The sequence below is a fragment of the Seriola aureovittata genome, chromosome 12 (assembly GCF_021018895.1).
Source record: "Seriola aureovittata isolate HTS-2021-v1 ecotype China chromosome 12, ASM2101889v1, whole genome shotgun sequence".
NCBI classification, from domain to species: Eukaryota; Metazoa; Chordata; class Actinopteri; order Carangiformes; family Carangidae; genus Seriola; species Seriola aureovittata.
This window is the reverse complement of record NC_079375.1, coordinates 1,347,740-1,371,720: the sequence shown is the minus strand read 5'-3', so window position 1 is coordinate 1,371,720 and position 23,981 is coordinate 1,347,740. Positions and strand designations below refer to the sequence as shown.

The following is a 23,981-nucleotide window of genomic DNA, read 5'->3' as shown; positions in this document are numbered from 1 at the left end:
TTTTCAAAATCAAACACAACCCCATAGTTTTCAAAATAAAACGGGTCTAGCAGAGTTTCTGAAAGTCTGTTTTAGGGGCTGAAAACTGTGGAGTAGTGAGGACGGGAGGTGAAAACGTAGCAAAAGAGATGCATTTTAAAAGTAATAATGTGGACGTAGCCTTATTGTTTCCCTTATTCCTCCGTGTTTAAAGAAATTCATCAAGCAGTTGGTTGACTGTGAGTTTGGCTGAAGTTTCCAACTTAATTTGGGTAAAAACCATCAAAGAGCCACAAGCTCCAGGTCAAAGTTCAGACCTGGTCTCCCACAGGCTAGGTGAATTTCTTTTAAGGGATGGTTTCACATTTTTTCAAGTCTGTCTTGAAACATGTCAAAATGTGGCACTGTAGTCATTCCTCCTGTTCATACTGATGCAACCACGGCTCTGAATAAAAATGGATTCTATGTAAATACTAATTTTTCTAAAGCTACTTAGGCTTCATATCAGCCTTAATGGGACAGTATGTATTTTTTCGGTTTGGGCCAATATTCAACTGTATAGATAAAAAATTGGGACAAAAACAAGTGACAACAAATTGTTTTTATGCAAAACAAGGACTGTAGATCTTGTCCCCAATCGCTTCCATTGGAACTGCATCTAAAAGGGATGAACATGAGAGACAACTACAGTCATCAACAGTTTGAATGTACATAGACATATGTGAATATTGTATTGGGATAGACTTGAAGAGCCTCATCCTTTTTCTGTCTGTGCTGAATGATGTGTGTAGATGTACAGTTATAAACAGTGTGTGTTGGTGACTCTGTAAGAGCTCTGCGTGTGTCTTGCTGCTGCAGGTAAACTGGTGGCCTACGACACAGATGGAGATGGTGACTTTGATGTGGAGGACGCTAAAGTTCTGCTAGGCAAGTTGATTCATCTCTACTTTACTAATGTTACCTATCAGTGTCCTGCAGAAAATGATAGGACTCCACTGACAAACATCTGAAAACCTTTACTGTGTCATCAGGGACCTGGTTTCCCACAGTCATGACACAGTCTGATTCATTTCTGCAGACCACTGATCATGTGTGTTTTTATGCTTGTTTATCATGATAAGTGTGATAAGTGGCATTTGGGTTTCTTTTGCATGGCTCACATTCATATACAGCTGATCGTTACCATAGAAACATCATCAATGACACGGCAAAAAAAATGCCGAGCTCCCCAAACACTCCGGACTGAGGTACCTCTCCAAGGTTTAGTGTCTCTTTAAATGTTCCTACATCAAAGGAGAATGTTTTTTTTATTTATTTATTTTTTAATATTAATCTAAGATTCTCAAAGTCCCTGAAGCTTCAGTCCCAGGTAGGTGCTCTGGATCAGGGCTCTAACTAACCTCCTGTTAATGATGGAATTAATACAGTTCATCAGGATCACAGGTTGTTTAATAAATCTTTAACCATAGGTAAAGTGAACTGACCCTCTTTACTTGCACCACTACATTGATTTCCTTTGGAAGTTTTCTTCTGCTCTCCTGCTACCATTGAGCTGACTTCAAGCTCTGTGTAGTAGTGGTTCAGTTTTCTGGAGCGTCTCTCCTGTGTGATGCTCAAACATTAAAGACGGAGTACGACCACAAATCAGTTTTTTATGTTTTGTTTTTCTGCTTAATTGTATTTAGAGTTCTTATTAAAGGTTTTTTTTTTAGTTTTTTTTTTTTTTATAAAGTTCACTAAATGCAAAGTGTTTCCAAAATCAACGAGTAATTGTGTTAAATTAATATTGATCAAAATAATGGTCGTCATGATTTTTGCCATAATCAAGCAGCCCTAATGTATTTACAGTAGTGCTGACATCTTGTACCCCAGATGTGCTCAAATAGAAGAGTCCAGATGTTGACCTTGGTATGATGAGGTCTATGCAGCACCTGAGAGCCCATTTAACAGCTGGCTTTTCTCTGGCTCTAAAATCAGACTGGCACAAGTTAAAGTTTGTCTTTGTTGACTATTTTACACGGAGGCCTGTCGGGATCAGAAGACGCTGTTTGTCTTCATCTCAATCTTCGGATGGCAGACTCCTCTTGTGAACCAACAGGAGAAGCTGCTGTGTTGCAGCGTTCACTCATAATAGCAGCATCAAGGAAAAGAACATATCTTTGCTCTGTTTCCGTTGTAAAGTATTTTGACTCTTGGAGCTGAGTTCATCCTTCAGAGAGGTGCTTCTATCTTTGCCCTGCCCACCTTCAGCCTTTCCACCATCCATGTCTCTGTACTTCACATTAATTCACTCAAATTAGTTTTACTAACAAGCTGCTAGCTGAACTTTGTTTTCTTCCTGGCATAGTGCATGCTGTCCTACATACGCTGTACTTCTCTTGCCCTGTATTTGATCCTTGTGTTCCAGCCCACCTCTCTGTAACACTGTGTCTTTACTTGTTTTGTGTACAACCAAAGAAGCTCATGAGGTTATGCAGACATAAATCTATCCATGTTAGAGTGCTGTACAAGCTGTCATTTTGCTTCACAATGTAAAGCAATGCGACCTCCAAACATCTTCAACACACTTTGAGTCGTTTACCACTATTACAAAAATACACCTACTCCAGTTTTTATTGCTGTCTCCACTCACCCTCTGTACGGTGGAGTAAGGATGTCCTCCCATGGTCTTAAGTCATGACATAATTATGACTCAATGGATAAAGTTGTAACATTTGCCTTCTTAAACATGACATCCAGTGGATATTCTCACGTCCCTACCTGCATTTTTGTTTGACAGAGGATGTTATCAATCCTTTGATATTATAGTATAGTTTTATCTAGGGCTTCACGATATGCAAAACAATCAGATTGAAATTATATTGGCAGATATTGTGATTTCAGTTGGAATGGTTGTTTTTATATTTCCTTTTTTTTTTTTTTTGTTGGTGTTGTACTAAACGAACATGTTCCTTTACGTCTGGAGAATATGATTTGTAGGCCGGGGTGTCTCTGTAGCACCATAACGCTTATAGTGCTGACAATGCACAACAATGTGACACATTTTACCTTTATCAAAAAAATTGCAGCTCCTGTGATTTGGATATTACACTTGGCCATATTGGGAGTTCGATCATATTGCTATTAATTATGCAGCCCCAGTTTTATCTGTGCTAAACACAAGCTTTTATCTGAAAGTATGATTTTTAAAAGGTAATGAACTAATGTACCAGTCTAGATATTCTAATATTAAATGGCAAATCAACCACATAAGACTTGCACCACTGCTGATATCCGAGTTCAAATTTCCTTAAGTCCAACATTCAGTTTGGACCAATATTTGATAATCTCACCATATACAATATTTTTCATGTCAGATTTATAAACCCTTCTTTTGCCATTATGTATTATCTTAAAAAAAACAAAAAAACTGAAGCATAAAATACAACAACAAAATTATTATGAAGCTACCACCACAGTGATAATATTGTGATATTAAATTTTAGATACCACCCAGCCTATCTAATGCTTCTTTCATTTTGCTCAATGAACTTTTCTAGTGTCAACACTAAATCTCCATATAGTATAAAGGTAGATGTCTATGTGTTGTTTAATTATAGATCAGGTCTAGGTTCTATATTAATACTGTGAAAGTATCAAAGCCTCAGTCCACAGAGAAATGTACACAGCCTATATTCAGAACCTGAACCTTAAAACCAGCTGTCAGGACTTCTGGAACTTTGTGATGTCACAACAAAGCAGTCATCGCTCTCAGCCCCGCCCCAAGCCCCGCCCACCTGGACCCACCATCCAACCTTGCACGGTATAGTTTATCTGAGTGTTTTAATTTTTTCAGATCACTCAGAAATAAGTCAACCAATCAGAAGAGAGGAGGCTCAGAGCCTCCTCTCTTCTGATTGACTCACTTACCTGTTACTAGAGCTCCAGAGAGAAGCCTGAGAGAGGAAATGAAAACTACACTGAGATGGTTTTTGAACCACAAATATATCTTCTTATGGATCAACACTTCAAATAAAACACAGGAGGAGTTTCAAATATGGAAACCGCTTCAGTTTTTCCTCTTTTTTTTTTTCTGTCTTTCTGTGTATAGAGGCTGTCTACACATGATGAGCAGTTTGAACTGAACTCTCTGACTGGTCCACAGTGCAAAGAGCTCAGGACAACACTGATTTGGTGATTTAGAAATTCAGCCATGCAATGTGGTTCAGGGTCATCACTGTCTAAAGGCTGAAGTCATGTTGTTGATCATGAGTAGACAGCCCAGCTCCAACTGCTGTTGATAGAGTCTGACTAGAACCCTTGCTGCCTAATCTACGCTTAAAACTTCTCTTACCTTCTCCTCTTGTTTCCTTCCCTCCCTCTCTTGTCTCCTCTGCTCTTAACCCTGTTTCATTCTTGCATTACATCTTGTTTTCTTCATATGATTTCACCTTTCTTTCCTCATACTTTTTTTATTAGCTTTTTCACACTTCCTTTCCTCACACTGCTCGTGTTCCATTTCCACACACTGTCTTCCCAATCTCCCCCTCCATCCTCCCATGCCTCCCCCTTCCCTCCCCCCGCTCTTGTTTACATAGGCTTGACCAGTGAGGGCGATGGTCAGGGTGAATCCGAGGTTCTGGATTGGTTAGAAGAAGTGGAGGAGGGTGGCTCTGATTGGTTTAACAGTTTCGTCAGTTTCCTGTATGGTCTGATAAACCCTCTGGAGCCCGTGGAGGATGAGGAGCTTGGCATCTCGGGAGAAGTCGTGGGAGTGCATGAAGAGGATGACGACGAGGAGGATGAGAGGGGAGTCAGAAGAAGAGGAGCAAAGGATGATGGGAATCAGGGGCAGAAGATTGTCATAGTCGGCCTCCATAATCAATAGCCTCAGGCTAACTACGGCAGCCGATTATTCTCTAATGCAGTTTTCAACCGAAGGGCCTCAGTGTCCAACAGCCTGAGCTACAATTTCAGGAAGTGAAAATACTCTTCTGCAGCATTTTCTCTCCTTTTGCAGGTTTTGGATGTGAATATTTCTGTGGCCCCACCTTTCCCAGGTTTCACCTCCTGTAATCCACAAACAGGCTTCACTCAGCAGAGTTTTGGAAGTGAAATCCTGTTGGAGTTTTCTATGATGTCATATACTCTGCTGTGACATGGACGTGATACTCAGGAACACTTTTATAATCCTCTCTTAAACCTTTTTTAGAATCTATTAATACATAATTTTCTGCACAAACATGATGGCAGCTGCCGGCAAAACTGAACAACACAATGCAAAGAAGAGTTGCACTTGGACTTAGTTGTCCCTTTATGACATTTAGTCTTTTCCAATTGCTGCATGCCATAAAGACTGAAAACACTTACTCTGGACTCTCGGACTTAAAGCATGAATTTGTACTTTTTTTAAAACCTGTCAAGTTTAAGGCTCTTGGTTTTGTGTTGGACTTCATTCTTTCCTGGTGGTAACATGCAATAAGTATCTGGATAAGGAAAAACATTCATGCACTCAAAATGCATTGCAACTGTAATCCTGTCGAAAGATCCAGACTACTAAGTGAACTTGCTTGGATCTGAGTCAGATCATTAGTGCATCGGTACAGCTCAGTCACATTCCCAAGAAACATTAATCTGGCCTACCTCTTCCTGTTCCATGTCAGAAAGCTAAAGACGACTTCCTCAGCAAAGGAAAGATGAGAAACAGTCATACAGCAGCAGGGCTGAGAGAGTCAACAGTAATATTGATTGACACTGGTTCTCCAACAGCTCTGTTTTACATTCTCAAAAGAAAGGTTTGACATTTTGCTTGTTAGAGTTAGAGAAGACTTTTTTTTTAGTTTTTTTGCACAAAAAAATCACAACATGACAGTGAAATCAAAGTGACAAAAATAACCTGGAATAAGTTTCTTCACAAGTGGTCCTGGTCAGGAAACAGATCAGCACAGTGCCCCTGTAGAACTGAGCTTTAAATGTGCTGGGAGGTGGTTATGCCCCAGTTCCAGCCTTTATGCTAAGCTCAGTTAGCTAGCAGCTGACAGCAGCCAGCTTCACGATGGCTACTTTTGGCTGTATATAATCTACAGTGACTGTGGACATATAGCATGTGGTTTTATTTGGCTGGTGTGTTCAGTCGCTCGCTTGACACAAGCATTTGATATGAAATGTATGTGACCTGCACCCTGACAGTGATGTGGCGATACTTTCTGTGCCCACATACGGTTGGTGTTATGAAAATTTCATTATCTGCCCGTGTCAGTTAGGTCCTGTGCAGGTCTGCGTAAAGCACATGATTACATTACTTCACACGCAGACTGCACAAGCCGATAAAAGTGTGAATACATCCATGTTTGCGGACAGCCATTATACTGTACACAGATCTTTGTTTCCATGTCTGCATCAGTTTTAGGGAACGTCTGGCCCTCTTGCAGTGTGAGTGACGGTAGCCTCGTTAGCAAGGCTGCTAAAAAGAAGCCTTCAGCTGTGACATGGGCCTCCCCTTGCACATGTTAGCAGTATGCTGCTTTGCTTCCCTCCACCTGAGACGCACCATGATGAACATGTCTGCCTTCCTTATGTTTTAAGATCCGGATGTGAAAGTAAAACCCCGTCCTAACCAGGTTATTGATTGATTTATTGGTTTGTATGAAGGAAATGTAAAGGTATGCAGACTCATCTACATGTCTTAAAAGATAAAATGCAAACAGTGCGAAGTCACCGATACATTTTCAATAACTGCATATATAAAATAAGTATACAGTTATACTTAAATACTCGGATACAGACTGCATGTTAATAGAGACATAGGGTCTTGACTTCATCAACTTTAAAAGGCACTGAACGTTTGTTGGACTCTTTTTACTTAATGAGCAGACATGAGCCCGTGTCGATGATCTTCTGCCTTCAGGTTCTTGTTCCTGTGCTCGAGCTGAGCTTCATGTGGTCGATTTTCTCTGTATCTGTTTGTCATTTTCCTTTAAACATATAATAATAAATGAACACAAATGTCTCACACCTGCAGGAGTTGTCAGTCACGAGGCTTAAAACCTGTTTGTTTAATTCAGGCTTGAGGGATTTCGGCTGTGCAATGTGGCCATTCCAGTTTGTGTGTGTTGTGGGTCGGAGGTGAGAGGAATTGATATCACAGGGCTGAGACAGGTGATTGTTTGATTCACTGCTGCTACAAGTTTAGACAGCTGAAATCAACTGCAGGTGTGTTTCCCTGTGCACATGAGAGTGTATGTGTGTGTGTCGACAGGTTTGCAGTGCACTTAACGGCTATTATGAAAATGGATGATGCCCGATTTGGAAACAGGCTCGCCGGGTTTGGGGTGGAGTAGCTCAAGGAATGGTTTGTAAAGAGAATTAATCTATAAACTGACAACAAACAATCACAAGACGAAGAACTCCACAGCTTCTTTAACTGAAGTAAATGGGCCAACGTCTGCTATTGTCTGATACTCAGTTTGCTACCAGTTGTCCCTGCATTTCAAGCAACTTCAAATATCTTTTTCAATCAGTCTCTGGCAGCAACTGGACTTTTTCTCTGTCTGTCTGAACTCAGACTTTTCTGTGCTGACACAAGCTAAAAGAAATCAGAAGCACGCCTTTTGAAACAATGTGGTCTATGATTTACTGTAGATCTGGTTTTGTGGCTCTCTGGGTTACTGGGCCAGAGAAGATCATTCACTCCTGCCTCATTTTCAACATGATGTGGCGGTGAACTCAACACTGACCAAATGATGACTTCCAGTTTTGTGATTATTGTAAAGCCATAGAGACATTTTTTTTCCCAATTTATACAAATAATGAATTTTGTTAATCAAAAAAAACCAAAAAATGGACAAAGCAGCAGCTTCATCGTTTTATACAACAGAGAAATTTTATTGTTAATGTTGGAATGTGTTTTATTCCTCAACATCCCCCAAGTTTACCATTATGCATCTTGCGAAGCAGCCCTGTGTGGCAGGCGTCCTGCTGGGTAGATGTGACAATGGAACCAAAACACTATTTGTTTGCAGGCGTTGGCTACAGTGGCTGAGCTGCACATGCAAATGTGTTACTCTACAGATCAATATAGTCTAAAGGCAGATGTCCATGTGTTGTTTGATTATAGATCAGGTCTAGGTTCTATATTAATACTGTGAAAGTATCAAAGCCTCAGTCCACAGAGAAATGCACACAGCCTGTATTGAGAAACTGAGCCTTAAAACCAGCCGTCAGGACTTCTGGAACTTTGTAATGTCACAACAAAGCAGTCACCGCTCTCAGCCGGGACAAGAAGTGCCCAGTCAGAAGATTGGCTCTCTGACATGATGTTATTAAATGTCCAGAGAGAAGCCTGAGAGAGGAGATGTAAAACTACAGAGATGGTTTTTGGTTGTTAAAACCACAAATATATCTTCTTATGGATCAACACTTCAAATAAAACACAGAAGAAGAGTAAAATATGGATCTTTTTAAATGACTGCATTCCATTTAGGTTAGCTAGGTCCAGGTATTGTGCATGCTTTCTCACTGGGACACTTATGGATCTGAGCCATCGCTAGTGGAATTAATTTCACCTGTGCTTTTCCTGCTATGACCAGGCTGAGGAAAAAGTTCGATTCTTCACAGCTCAACTTGAGTTTCAACTGGTGTTGATGTGTAGTGACGTTCTTGTACAGCAACATTGTGCTTCTGCTGTGTTTGAGTTTGGCTTCATGCAGCATCTCTGTTGGACTTGACTGTGTATGGAAGGAGCTGTGTGACTGATACTGGATGGTGGGAGTGATGAACACAGTGTTTTAACTGGTGTCTTGTTCTGTGTGATGTCAGATGAAAAGCCTGGAGATGCAGCCAGGGGAGGAGCTAAGAGAGGTACCGTCAGGCAGCCACATGCATGAGGCTGTGCTGTGCAAGTGTTTGTGTCAGCTACTCACATTGAGTAGGTGTTTATTTGACAGATTAATTTTGATAAACGGAGTACTGAGTTATTAACATGTTTTTTAAATGGGTTAAGATTTTGAGATTTTTGGCCTAATTCCTTGCCTGCATTGCTCAGTCAAACTCGTGTGAAACCATGTAAAGTAGTGTAGTTTTAAAGAAATGTGTGTGTACTACAGTGGCCCAGAGAACCCAAAGCACTGCAACTTCAGAACACACGCAAACAGACAAAACACAAACAAATTCAGAGAACATCTTCATCTATATACAGAACATGAACTGCAAATACTCACAATACAACAGAAATGTTTCCAGGCGTAATAATGTTTTAGTATAACATACCAGTGTTGCGTATAAAGTCTACAAACAGCATGGAGGAACTAAGAGGGGGTGTGGCATGGACCTGATCTTGCTGTGTAAAGTCATCCAGACATGCACATGCCTGGTGTGTGGATATGTCCCATAACAGCGTGAGTTTGAGCATGGTTTTTATCCCCTAACAGCTCATTGAATGAGTGTTGAGACCCCAAACAGTGTTGTTGATCATCCATCCCAGAAACATCTCCAAAGGACGCGGGCAGGAAGCTCCGGGAAGCTCTGAAGCAGCAGCTCGCCATCATCCATGAACGTGTAGAGGCCAAGAAGCTCGCCAAGCTGGCTCTGGCTGAGGTCAGACAGCTCCTGGCCAAAGAGGAAGAGGAGAAGGAGCTGGAGCTGGGGAGGAAGGAAATAATGGGCAGAGTGAAGGAAAGAGTGGCTTCCAGGCTGAAGGAGGAGGAGGAGAAGATAGAGAAGGAAGAGATGGAGAAGGCCATCCAAAAACTCCGGAAGGAAAGGGCAAAACAGCAGGATGAGAAAAAGGAAGAGTGCGAGGAGGAGGAGGAGGAGGATGACGAGAAATCAAAGAAACGAGGAGAGAAAGAGGAGAAGCCAGAGAAAAAGGTTGAGGGGGAGGGAAAGAAGGCACATGAGGAAAAGGGGAGAGGGAAAGAGTCTGCCAAAGAGAAGAAGAAGAAAAGCAAAGCTGAGAAATCTGATAGAGGAAAGAAATGAGGTGAGAAGTGAGGATTTCAAGTCAACGTTATGTTAGTGCCGCCAAGGCTACAATCACACTCAGAATCTTCTTTCTTAGTTTACTTATTTTACTTATTTTACTTCAGTTACTAATTCAAACCAAATTCATCCAGTTTCAGACTTATTTATTTTTGGTTAGTCCTGCAACGTCTGAGAAGTTGTCAAATGATTGTAAAAATACAGAAAATGTAATGTTGATATTTATCAAAACAATGCCTCAAAATCTTATTTTGCTCCTGCACCAATACTGTGTCTTGGATAAATGGCCCTTTGTGGCCTGCTAATCAGCTAATCTGTCACCTTGAATATTATCTTACTAATGAATAGAAAAGTCTGTCCGCTGATCCCATCCACTTCACACTTAGTGGGTGTGTTGCTGAGCAAGTGTCGACTCAAGTTTTTTAGATGAGCAGTTGTCGAGACCCTAACCCGACGTCACAGAATGTTGCATTGAGTTTGTAAATAGGAACCATTATTCCCCAACTAAAGGTGTTAGGAAATCGCTCCCAAGGATGAACCAGAGGAGGTTTCAGTTTTTGTTTTTGAGGTCTTGACTGATTTCTTTAGATTTTTCCATGTTGTCAATCACAGAGGAAGTGCGTTTGATGGTAGACTTAAAAAGACTTCCACAGGTTAACCTCCACTGAGCTCAGATTACACCAGTTAGCCTATCAGAAGCTTCTAAAGCCATGACATCATTTGCTGGAAATTTCCAAGCTGTTTCAAGGTACAGTCAACTTCTGACTTCAACTGTAAATGGAGAAATCTCCCTCTGTCCTTGGATTTTCTTGACAACCGCTTTTCTGATCAACTTCAAACTCCATGCGGTTTTTTGGATTAGTGGTTGTCAAGACCCTAACCCTCACATAAACTGATCCATCAGCCATCAGTGATGTCCTCAGCAACACACCTGGCAAGTTTGAACTGGATTGGCTGAGCGGTTGTCAAGAAAGACTTACAGACTCTCATTAACAGCAGCTGCAACAGGACAGTAAAATAGTTGCTCAAAGGTCATTTTCCAGTGACATTATTCATTAAGTTGATTTAATGCGTCATAACACGCCATGTTTAAGAGTGAGTTAGCTAGCTAGTTACCTCTATGCCCATGCTACTAGCAAAAAGAAGGCGCAGGGGGCCCCAGGGACCTGAAGAACCAAGTTCACATAGTGAGCAGACCCCAGTGTCGGTGTGCTGTAACAGTGATGTGCTGGAAATCTGACTGGTATAGATATCATAGCCAGTAGCCAGCCTTTCTTTTTTTCTTCTTTTTTTTTTTTTTTTTTGACGTGGATGAGGGAGCTGATGATTGGAACAGTGTAGTAATAGAAACGGGAGGATTAAAGCTGCAGAGTAGTGTTGATAAAGTGTGAGATACGTCAGTGTTATAATGTTTTAGATTTGACTAGATAGAAATGAATCAGGTGTCCATCACTCTCCACTGTTAGAAACTAAATGTTTTTTCTTTTGTCAATAAAGTTTCTGGATTCATTTGTCTTTTTTTTTAAAGTGAAGTAAAGTCAATCATCAGAAAACGTGTGTGAGATCGTTCTACTGGTCTCTGTTTTCAGACCAACATCTTGGGATAACACAGATTACTGCACAATGATTTGTCCCATTAATCCCTGTGTTTCTTATAAATTAAACTTCAGAGTCAGCAAAAGAAAACCCCCATGCCTCTTTCAGATGTTTGAGTGTTTGTTTTATGTGAATGTGCTATGATCAGACATCACACACTTTAACTTACACAAGCTGGTCACACACACACACACACACACACACACACACACACACACACACCCACCCCCCTACTGTCCAGCAACACTAGCTTGACTATATTTACATTTTATACATTTGTCCATAAATCTGACAGACATTTAAAACCCCAGTCACTAAATATGTGCTTCACACACACACACACACACACACACACACACACACACACACACACACACACACACACACACACACACAAATGTACAGTACCTGTCCTGTGTCTACACTACTTTCATGTGCATCATCTCATGTAGGACTGAAAGAGAAAGCCGTCGTCGTCTCCACCCGTAGTGAAGAAGCTGCTGCCCCGGTAGAGGCTGCTGACCCTGAACCCACACCAGAGGGTAACACATGTTTATTATACACACACGCACACACACACACTTACTTTCCCTCCAGTGTCATCACAGAAAGATGTTGATGGTAGATAATCGGGAGGAGGGAACACCGGTGTAGTTTGGTGAGAGATCCTCGGAGTACACTGATCTCATTGGTTGGTGTTTGTCATTGATAACTGTCTGGAAGCTTTACTCCAGATACCGGAAATAGGCTTCAGCTGATGTTCGATAATATCACAATATTTCCCCCATATGTGATATTTATCATCATTTTTTTTCACTGCTTTGTTTACTCTACAGTAAACCTTGGTATGTGACAAAATAAACTTGAAACTGCTGTTTAGTGACAGTATCACTCACACCTGAAACATATAAAATACAAAATTATAATAATAATAAACTTGTAGATGATGATAGTAATAATAAACTTTATTTATGTCGCACTTTTCTTAACAAGGTTACAAAGTGCTTGACGGAAAGAAAAAGGACAATTATAAACAAAAGAAAAACAAACATCATAAAACAGAAGTAAGTTACACGAAAATATAAATTGTCCGTATCGTGGGAAGAGAAACATGTCAGACATTCATAAAAGCTTTCCAATAAAAGAATGTTTTAAGAAGAATTTTGCAAAGACAATAATGATGTAGCCTGTCTGATCTCAGTGGGTAGACTGTTCTACAGTTTGGGGCTCTAACAGCAAAGGCCCTGTCACCTTTAGTCACCAGCCGAGACCTGGAATAACCAGCAGAGCTCCCTCCCCCATCTAAGTGAACACCAGACACACATGGGGTTGATAAGTCCGTGATATAGTTTGGAGTGAGGCCATGTAATGCTGGAAGTCTGCAGGTACAGGAGGGATGTGTTCGTATGGCTTGCTGCTGGTTAACATCCGTGCAGCAGCGGTCTCTACCTGTTGTACTGGGTGAAGGGAGCTCTGACTGATGCAGCATAAAGTGCATTACAATAGTCAAGGCAAGAGAAAATAAAAGCATGCATGACCTTATGCCATGACCTTTCATTTCAGGAAATGCTTTAAAGAGCTTCACAACAAAGAAATTACATTCATCAAGTGCATCAGTGCAACATCATCATCACAAGTTATAAGAAAAACACGGAAACATAAAATACTATAATAAACTGTAATTACGTATTATTAAAAAAACATATTAAAAAATCCCTCTGTTATAATATCAGCCAAGCCATGTGACAAATGTGCTCTCTATTTAATAATGTTGTTTTGATATGAATGAAATGCTGTTTGATGATAACTTCTTTATTGTTCCATTCAGCTGGTTATCAAAGCTGCGATCATTTACTGTTTGTTCCTTCTCTGCTATTTTGCTGTCGTTAGATAATCATTGAAATGTATGACCAGCCAATAAATGGGGAAGATAACAGTGCTCTTGAAATGGGATGTTAACTGATATCAGAGACTGATGTATGTTTAATAAAGATGCACACCACTGCAAACGTTTAATGAAAATATTACTTTACATGTAAATACGAGATAAACAGTAAGACAAAAAAAATCTTAAAGGTTATTCTCAAATGATTCCTGCAGGTGTGCCTTGGGCTGGTCACAAGTTTAAAATGTGCAGTTTTATTTTGAAAGACATTTATTAGGTATTGAAGTATGGATTTATCATGACTTGGGCTGCACATGTGCATCTCTTTAGGGGTGGATCAGAACCCAACCCTAGAAATCCATAGTTCAGTGTCTAATGTCTTTTATGAAACACATCTTGGAGAAAGGTGACGTCTGTATTTCAACTCATGAAAAATGAGAGGAAAAACAAAAGTGTTGCGTTTATATTTTTGTTCAGTATAATTCTGCCTAGTGGATCATATGTTGGCCAGTTGAGCATGTAACACACTCATGAGTTTCTCAAAGTTAAACTGCTTCTTTTTTAAAATCAGGTTCTTTTTAAAGTTCTCATGCATATTTCTCTTTCATCATCCTCATCCTCTTCCTCTTCCTCATCCTCTCCCCTCAGCTGTCATTGAGCCTGATCCTGAGCCTGTGGAGGACGTGGTTGAAGCTGCTGTAGCTGAGGACACTTCTGCTCCACCACCAGGTACCTGAGTGTGAACGCATCAATGTCAGCAGATACTCGATGCAGAGTATTGAATTCTGTGTCATTCCAGTCAGATAAGTCACATTTAAAAGTGTCGATACACGGCAGCGACTGACTTCCAGAGGCCAGGAAAACACTGGCTGTGTGGTGTGTGAACGTCTTGGTCCATGTTAAGGGGTTAGAGCGACACACTGCCTGCGTCTCTCGCCTCACGGCTGCATCATGTGCTCTAGAGATTCTGTGTCTCATCTTTTTTTCTTGCGTGATGCGGCTCGCAGCAAGAACAGACAGAGAAAAGTCCAGTTGATGTCACAGTGACATCACACCAGCAACATTTACATAAAACTGACTTCTTCCACTGTAGCTGTCTCTGTCTAGACTGAATCTGAATATGACACAGACATGAAAAAATATAATGTTTTTTAACCACTTCAGCAGCTGCATGTGGAGACAGAGACATTTTAGTGACGTTTTCTGTTAAAAATTAATCAGAAATTAATTCATAATAAAGAAATCCAACAATCCAGTAAACTGCAAACTCTATGTAGAGAGAGAGAGATTTATTTTTGACAGAGGATGTTTCTAAAGGGCCACTGTCTCCTCATGCAGCTGCTAAAATGGTGTTTCTCTAACCCGTTAACATGTGCGTCCAAATGAAAACCAAGACATTCCGCAGCGGCATGTGTTCCTGGCCTGACCGTGATGGCAGCAGGTCAGTTAGAACTAAAGGACATCAGTGTTTGGCCTGTTTCACTCTCAACAGTGACCGATCACTTATGATGTTAAACATAAAACACAAGGACATCACTAACGGACACCAGCAGGACTCAGTACAGTGCTCAGTGTAAGTGGTCACTGCCAAAGTGGTGTGTGAGTGTGAAGGAGAATCTACAACCCTCTGCCTCTCCTCCTCTTAGAACCTGAACCTGAGGTAGCAGCTGAGCCGGAGGTGGTTGAGTCTGAGCCTGAACCAGAACCTGAACCAGAGCCTGAACCAGAACCAGAGGCTGTGGAGACTCCTGAGGTTTGTACAGTGTACACACACACACACACACACACACACACACAGCATGAGTGTCTTCTGAATGTTGAAATTGCCCTTTAGTCCTAATCAGCTCTAAAGTAATACATGTGTGAACCTGTTGATGACATGTGGGTGGTGTTTTCCTTCTCAGGTGATTGAGGAGGATCCAGAGGTGCTGGAGGAGGAGCCTCTTGTAGAAGAGGAGGAGGAGGATGCCCCTGTAGAGGAGGCTCCTGTGGAGGAGGTACAGATTGTTACTGATTTCATAAACACTTTACTCTCAGACTGAAATGTCTCCATCTTGGTGTGTGGAGGAGTTAGAAAAGTCAGAAAAAGTCAGCTGTGCAGGATCAAAATAAGATTAATGAGCAGGTGCATTTAAACAAATCAAATACTCGTCATCTTCCTGGTCAGTCTACATTTGTTCCACCTGTGTAGGAGTGTAGACTTGCTGCAGTCAGCACCTCCTCCCACAAAGAAAACAATAGCTATTAAATGGGAAACCTGCACCTCCTGCTGGTGACGAGGGTGAAACCTGTCGTTCTTCTTTTTATAGCTTCTGTAGTTTTCTGGGGATTTACATGTGAACACTGACTGATGACATATTTATTTATTTATTTATTTATTTACAGTTTCAATTCAACTTTTGTAATGAACAAAATGTGGTAACTTCATTATAACTGATTATAAGTACATCAAATAGTCCAAAGTGAAACAGGATTATGGAAGATCATTAGCCACCATCACCAGTCTCTGTCAAGATGCTAGTGGTAGATGGATAACACACCTAACTAGGGTCAGGTACCTGGACCACAGTGCACTGCAGGTCTCTGCAGGTCCAGGATTTAGGCAGATTTTATTTCTGAGAGGTGTAAAGTGGTGAAATCTAAATCTAACCAGACTGTCCACACAGAATCATTACAGCTTGTAGCTTGGGCTCTAAAAAGAAGAGCACATCAAAGCTGGAAGATTGTCTGTTTCAGCTGCAAATATCTTCTATCTTTTTATAACCTTTGTTTGTTTCATTCAGGCTGCTCCACTGGAGGAGCCAGCAGCTGAGGAGGCTGCAGAGGAGATGATTGCAGATGAGCCTGCAGAGGAGGCAGCAGCTGAAGAGGCTGTGGAGGAGGTGGAGGAGATGACAACAGAGCAGGCTGTGGAGGAGGAGGCTGTTGAGGAGGCCGCGGAGGAACCTGCAGTAGAGGAAGCCGAGGAGGAGGCAGCTGCAGAGGAGATGGACGAGGCTGTAGAGGAGGAGAGTGCTCCTGCTGAAGAACAGGAGGCAGCTCCTTCAGATGAACCTGCTGAGGAGGCAGCTACTGAAGAAGCTGTTGAGGAGGTAGCAGAAGAAGAGGAGGCAGCACCTGCTGAAGAGGCCATGGAGGAGATGGCTGAAGAAGAGGAGGCAGCTCCTTCAGAGGAACCCGCTGTAGAGGAGGAGGGAGCTCCTTCAGAAGAAGCTGTGGAGGAGGAGGAAGCTCCTGCAGAGGAACCTGCTGAGGAGCCCGCTGAAGAGGAGGCAGCTACTGAAGAAGCTGCTGAGGAGGTAGCACCTGCTGACGAGCCCACTGCAGAGGAGGAGGCAGCTTCTTCAGAAGAAGCAGTGGAGGAGGCAGTGGAGGAGGCAGTGGAGGAGGCAGTGGAGGAGGCAGTGGAGGAGGCAGTGGAAGAGGCAGTGGAGGAAGAAGTGGAGGAAGAGGTGGAGGAGGCAGAGGAGGAGGCAGAGGAGGAGGCAGAGGAGGAGGCTACAGAGGCAGAAGCAGCAGACACAGAGGCTGCTCCAGAAGAGGTGGAGGAGCAAACAGTCCCAGGTGAGAAGGAAGAGGTTTAGCAGTGATATCTGGTGTCGTCTGGGTCTGTCAAATGGTCACAAGATCCACGTACAGCAACTCACTCTAAAGCTTCAAGTGCTGACACTCATGGTTTGGACAGTTTATAATGTGAGAACTTCTGATTCTCTCTCCCTCTCACAAACACATTGACAACAGAGCTGTAGTCAGATTGACCATCAGGGGCTCCAGGAGAAATCCTGCTGCATCAGTGCACTGATGACTGAACCATCAGGAGCGCTTAAACATCAGCACACTCCTTACATGGTGCACAATAAAAACATTTAGTACTCACTGCTTTATGCGCTATCAGTCCAAGTAGCACTATTCAGAGGAGTTGGACTTTAGAATAAGAAAATAGAATAAGCTGAAACGTACTATGATTAACTACCTAGCTGTTAGCATGCAGCACTGGAGCTGAGGATCCACGGGGGATTTCTGTGTCTGTGTGTTCATGCCTTCTGTTTTTTTTTCCCCACAGAGACAGAGGAAGTAGCAGAGGAGGTAGAGGAGGCAGCAGAGGAAGGTAGGAGTCCACACACACACATGAACACACACACACATACACATGATTTATAAAAACCCAAACCAACTTACTGATGTGTATGTGTGTTTGCAGCAGAAGCGGAGTTTGTTGAGACAGAGGAACAGATTCAGGATGAGCCCACAGGTAAATATTTGTTCCATCCAACATGAGGTTGATCTGAACACACAGCTACAGCTTAAAACACATCTGTCATTAAAGTGTGACATGACTCAGGATAAACTCTTTGTAGAACATGAACAGATACATGAATTAGTTTTAGTTTATCTATTTATTTGATAGGAGCCATGTATTTTAACATAGTTTTAAAACATTGCACAAAAATAATGAGCTGCACAAAGAGTTTATAGCTGTTGCTAATTCTCGACTCCTGTCCCCAGTTGGGCTTTTACATGTAATTAAATGTAATTAAACCAGTCAATAGCAGAACATATTATCAACACAATTGAAAATATCCTACTGTTAGCTAAAAATATACCGTACAGATGCTGAGTCTAAAAAGAGACAAAAACAGGAATCTGTCTGGAGGTGATTTGATTTCAGTTGGTGATGTGTTCCAGAGTTGACAGTCCTTTAAGGAGGAAGCTGATTGTCCAAGTTTAGATCTACAATGTAGTATTTTGCCATAGAATCTCTTTTTACAGTGGAAACGTCTTATATGGATCGAACAGCTTGGGACAGAATTAGTCCTATACAAAGGCTGGTTAAATAATTAGTTTATAGCAATAAAGTGGTCTGCTCACAGTGTTCATTCTGCAGCCTCCTACTGCAGCTGCTAAAACAGAAACACTTCATCAATCCAAATGTCCTAAACCTCAATAATATATAGTTTATAGATACAGGTCTTGACACGACAGCATCTGGGTCTGGACCTGGACCACGGTCTGCCCGTTAGTGACCTCAGCCAATAACCAGTGGTGATCCTAGAGTCTGTTGGGGCCCTAGGCAAATAATTATCTGGGGGCCCCTCCAAACACTGTCCATCACCGTTATGTAATAAATAATCTGACACCATAATCTAACACTGCCATCAGGCTATAAAACAACTCGGCTAAAGGAAGTGGACTAATTTAATTATTATTGTTTATTTAATATTGACTGTTTTTATTATTATCAACAATGAGCTAATGGACACGTGAATTTCCCCTAGGGGATAAATAAAGTATCTATCTATCTATCGATCCATCAATCGCCAAAGAATGTACGAAATCGAAACATTTTTTATTCCAAATATTCACGTTAGTAGAATCTTCAAACCGTAAATAGAAAGCCTTCGTGGGCCCCTTCTCAGTGGGGCCCCAAGAAGTTTCCTGTCTGGCCTGTTTACAAGATGTGCCTCTGCCAACAGCTAATGTTCAGAAATCAGTTCTTCTTCACCGCTCTATAACAGTAGTTGTCAGTAGCTGCACAGCAACATCCTGTGTCGGTTTTTAGAGCAGTGAAGAAGAAAAACAGTTGTTTTATCTGCATCTTTGTAGTTTTATCTGTATAGACTCGTGTACTCGCTGATCAAGTATTTCAGGCAGAGTCAGATTCTGTTATCAGAATCAGAACAACGGTAGCCATTGGTCCAGAAGAACCGCTCAGTGTAACATCTGTTCCACATGTCAAACATATACAAACTGAAGGGGAAGAGTTTGTCTTCCAGTCCACTGCAGCGTGATCAGATACAAGTTCACATCCGCATCGTCCTGTTTGTGCTCCCCACAGAAACGTAGAGGCTGCTGCGGTTGTCGTGGTGACGGAGCAGGGACCCATTGACGTTGCATCAGCACCATCTGAGCGTGCTCAGAGCGATGATGCATCTCTCCACCTCCAGAGAAACAATTGAGTCGTTATGACAACCCCTCTCTACCCAACCCACCCATCTGTCTCCCCCTCCCCCATCTGTTTTCACTCCTTCCTTTACGTTTTCCTTTTAGTGTCAACGTGTGAGATAATGAGAAAGAGAGAGCTGTTTACTAATACGGTACTCCTGTTTTTACCCTTCATGTTTTTGTTTTCTTTAGTTTTTCTTCAGTATTCTTCTCCTCCTCCTCCTTCTTCAGTCTTCTTCCTCTTCCTCTCCTTCTCCTCCAGTAGAGCACCCGTTTCTATTATTGTTCAGGGTGGTCCATTTCTATGTGTGTGTGGCCATGTGAAGTCTGTGTATGCTACAGGTCTACCAGAGCCAGTTGCTGTGACAGTAAACACGCCTTCAACTTTATTCTGACATCACCCAGTAACATGGTTAAATAGATTCTGTTGCCAAGCACAATGAGGTCAAAGTTCAAATGTGGCCACAACTCTTTTGTGAGTATCAGAACAGTGACTTCAGGTTCAGGAGCTTCACAGATTTAAGGTCTGAGACAACACAACCATAATTTCTCAGCTGCTGGCAACAACAACATTTCCCATTTCTGTAAAGCTGCCCGCCCCGCCCCCCCCCCCCCCCCCCCTCGTGATTTAAATTCAGAGTTTAGAAAACCAGCTCCAGTCAGCTGTGTCTCTGTGTCTCTGGTTACTGTTGTAGATTCTATGCAAAGCTGTTGTGAAGTCTGTCACCCCCACCTCACCTCACCTCTCCTCACCCCCCCCATCCCCCCTTCAGCCAGTTTATTTACCACTCAGTATGTGTCGACTCCAGGATGAGCCATATGCTAGCACGTGAACTTGGAGAGAGAGAGAGAGAGTGTGTGTGCGTGTGTGTGTGTGTGTGTGTGTGTGTGTGTGTGTTCCTTATGATGAGTGCATTGACAAATCTCTTGCTAATCAAACTTTTCTGTGAGCAGTTAATGTCATGATGTAGTTTTGGTTTAACTTTATTTTCTTGTGTTATTTTTTTCACACACGTCCCCGTGTGTGTGTGTGAGTGTGTGTGTGTTTGGGGGGGGTGGGTTGGGTGGGGGGTTATGGTCAGGGTTCTATATAGCTTTTTTTTTTTTTTTTCATATTTCTAGATATGAATAACAGACAGAATAAGATCTGAGCAGGCTATCAAATAAGGTTTAAGTGAAGTTGTTATTGAACTTGAGCTCTGTGTTTGAACTGTGATGTGAATGAGGACATGCTGTCACACAGTCGTGTCAGGATGGTTCTTCCAAACACACCAGCTCCACATGGAGGCTGATTCAGGCAGGAAGGCTGGACTGAAGCTTTTTAAACCTGTGTGAGCCAGATCCTGTTTCCTTTAACAGCAGGTTGAGTGTAAAATACCTCTGGCTCACAGAGGGTTAACAGATCAGCGGTCAAACGTCACTGCCTCATTCCTTCTGTTCATTGTGTGTTTTATAAACTTTGTTAAAGGGAAACTCGCTGACATGTTTCTTTCTCAGTTTCCTTTGTAACGTCAGACTTTGTCTTGATGAGTTTTTTTTTTTTAAAGCAGATCAGAGCATAAAGTTATTCCATCACATAACTCAACTTTGAGAAGCCAAAGGAGAAGTTTTTGTATCTTCTTTGTTGCTGATAAACAGATCTGCAGCTGATCATCCTCCTTCTATCACCTTGTGTTGGATGAGATGTAACTGTGACTTTAAGCTGGTGTCGGGACTGAACGACATGTAGAAGTGATTTTTGTAGGAGTGAATTACAACAAAACAACACTAGAGTGGGAGGAAGATTAGAGAAACATTCCTCAGTTTTAAGTCTTTGTGTTGGTGTCACAGTCCCGCTCTGTCTCTAGTCCTCACAGTCTGTAAGTGCAGGTCGTCTGTAGGGACGGGACGTGTCCCCGTGGTGCAGTAGCCGTTCTTCTGTAGGATGTCTCGTCTTTTCTCTGTGTAACACTAGTTGGCCTTTTCTACTTCCTAACACTTTGTAAGTCAATGTGAACTGTTTTTGACATTGAAGATTTCATTCTTTACAAAGAGAGAGCTTCTAGATTTTTAAGAGGAACATTTTTAAAAAGAACTTGGATTAAAGTAAAGAACCTAATTTTTCTGAAAATGCTTTAAAAGCTTTTTTACGAAGCCATAAGCTGTTTTGTGACAGGCAGGTTGAAGGGGCTGTGCTACTTCAGGACAACATTATATTCTATAAGAACCAGGAAAAGCAATACAATTCAAACAGAGACCACGCAGCAGCAGCAGCCGCAGCCCAGTGAAAATGATTTCATGCGTTCATGACTAATCTCTGATCAGAAGACGTGTACATGGAGAGGTTGTGATACAGGCAGTGAAGTGTGTGGGGGTCTGCAGATCTACTACTGTCCTGTAGACGCTGATGATGGTGATTAAATTATTGTGAAGTGCTGATGATAATGATGATGAGATTTGAAGTATCACAGTTTTCTGTAAGTGATCTGTTCTGGGAGCTGCAATAAAAGGTTTGTGACAACACAACAGTGACTCCGGTCTTTTTATGCCTCCACACCGGCGACAGTCTCAGGTTCTCAGGTTGTCCATCCGTCCGTCTCATCTCAGATTTGGCACAAACATTCACTAGGACTCAAGCATGAACTGATTAGATTTTGGTGATCAAAGGTCAAAGGTCACAATGACCTCAGAAAACACTTTTTAGCCATACCTCAAGACTTCACAGCATAGCAAAATGTCACACAGATGGTTCATATTTTCTCTGACTCGGGATAAACAGGGAAGTAACCTGAAGCTAGTCTGAATGGAGGAGGGATACGACCCAGGAGCTGATTCTAGTTACTAATACACGTTCTTACTCTCAGTGCTGCAGAGAGGAAGTCAGTGATTTTACTCAAAGGTCAGTTTAATAGTCATGATGAGTGTTTTCTTACAGGAAGTCTGTGTTACAACCTAAGGTCTACACAGGGTTTAAAAAAAAATGCTACTTAGTTGCATTATGGGAAATGTAGGGTCCAACATTCTTTGGAGCTTCACCCCGTCCTGCTTCAGTGGCAAAACAACAGAAGGTGCCAAAGTCTTTCAAAGTGCAAAACAACAAAGAGGATGAGATCTTCAGATCAGAGCAGCTCTGACTCTTGCAGCTCTGTGCCATCAGCTGCTTCACTTCACTTGTAGAGCAGGTGATGTAAACAGGGACACACTGACAGAGCTGGGATCAGCTCTCAGCAGCTCCTTGCTGCTAACTTTGTGCCTTTAACAACCTTTGGCTTGAAGGACATTTCTCATAATAATAAAATGATTATTTAGTTAGTATCCATCCACTACATGTCCCATGATTTCCATGGATGCAGAGAGAATGGGGGAGACTGGGGAGGGTTGCAACATTTTTGCATTTCTCTCAGTTACTGAAAGAATACTTGGACCAGACCAACCAAACGTTTATATATCAAACTTATATCTACCTTCTAATTACATTACATTACATATGACATATTGTTCACAATATTTATTCAGATGGAAGAATTCAGATGTTGCGGTGTGTTTGTGTGTCTGTAGCCTGTCAGCATATTAAAGCCGACTGAAGGCTCCAGTCTTCATAAGAAGCCAGTCCAGACTTTTACTAGATACATGGACTCTGGCTCGTAATTTATTACAAAACCTCAGTCAACCCCGAACATTAACTGCACTGTTTTCACTTCCTCAGTAATAAACTAAATCGGATCTCCTCACCACACCGCTCTGCAGTGTCTGGGTTTTTCCTCTCAGCCACTCCCGACATCGCTGACTTCACAGATTCCTCCCATCGACTTCTTTCTGTTTGTTTGGATAACCTTATTAGAAACAAATGACTTCATTGATTGCAGTATACCCATGTGTCTCCCATTGTTGTTGCTGAGCCATAACAGCAGGTTTGCCAAACTACTTAATGTTGCTTATTAAATTGTGCAATATTAATTTAGGACTTTGTATTATTTATTTTATATATATAAAACCTTTAAGTTGCTTATTTATAACACAGGGCTGGAAATAATTGGAGTATTTATGGTTCCTACCTGCCATTGTTTCCAGTGGGACAGGTGTGAGTGTGACAGTCTCAGAGTGATGATGATGGCTCTGAGTTCCTCATTAAGTTTGCTGGGGTCATAATGCTCTTTGTTACCAGATCCTAATCCACAATGTAAAGTATTGACTGTATTGTTTTTCAGTTACTTGGAGTTTGCACTGCAACAGTTTTATTCATTTATGTATTCATTCATTCATCTAGCAATTCATTCATTTTGCTTGCTTGTTGGTTGGTTGGTTGTGAAACATTTTACAACACAGCACTATCTCTAACTTTGACCAGCAGAGGTCCTCATTGAGTAATTCAACTTTTTTCAATTACATCAACTCCTCAACATGGCGCCGACAGTGTGTTTCAGGTTTGTATCTTATTCAGTCTTCAGTCTTTCAAAAATAAAATCCAGCCGGTGCGACAGTTTCAGTTCAGTGTGAACTCCCAGAGACAGAGTTGAGAGTGAAGATTGAACAACCTTATTTCAGCTGTTTCAGTAAATATCCTTCTTTGTATAAAAAGTCGTTTAAACTAAAGATATATTTTAGCATATTTTACAACAGTAATGTGTGTCCAAAATAACAA

General features: G+C 41.6%; 1 protein-coding gene across 4 annotated transcripts in view; it reads left to right on the top strand.

Annotated features, from left to right (window-relative positions):
• The window catches only part of asph (aspartate beta-hydroxylase), a 34,395-nt gene extending 12,530 nt beyond the window's left edge, over positions 1-21,865 (top strand). For 3 of the 4 annotated variants that reach the window (XM_056391042.1, XM_056391043.1, XM_056391040.1), the window contains 9 exons: positions 838-906; positions 11,985-12,074; positions 14,066-14,146; positions 15,064-15,170; positions 15,322-15,414; positions 16,201-16,981; positions 17,481-17,525; positions 17,619-17,669; positions 19,254-21,865. In XM_056391042.1, coding sequence (XP_056247017.1) covers positions 838-906; positions 11,985-12,074; positions 14,066-14,146; positions 15,064-15,170; positions 15,322-15,414; positions 16,201-16,981; positions 17,481-17,525; positions 17,619-17,669; positions 19,254-19,261 — 1,325 coding nt within the window. In that variant the 3' untranslated portion in view covers positions 19,262-21,865. The remainder of the gene's footprint in view (positions 1-837; positions 907-11,984; positions 12,075-14,065; positions 14,147-15,063; positions 15,171-15,321; positions 15,415-16,200; positions 16,982-17,480; positions 17,526-17,618; positions 17,670-19,253) is intronic. The other variant, XM_056391041.1, reaches the window with a different exon arrangement.
• Positions 21,866-23,981: the final 2,116 nt, after the last annotated feature.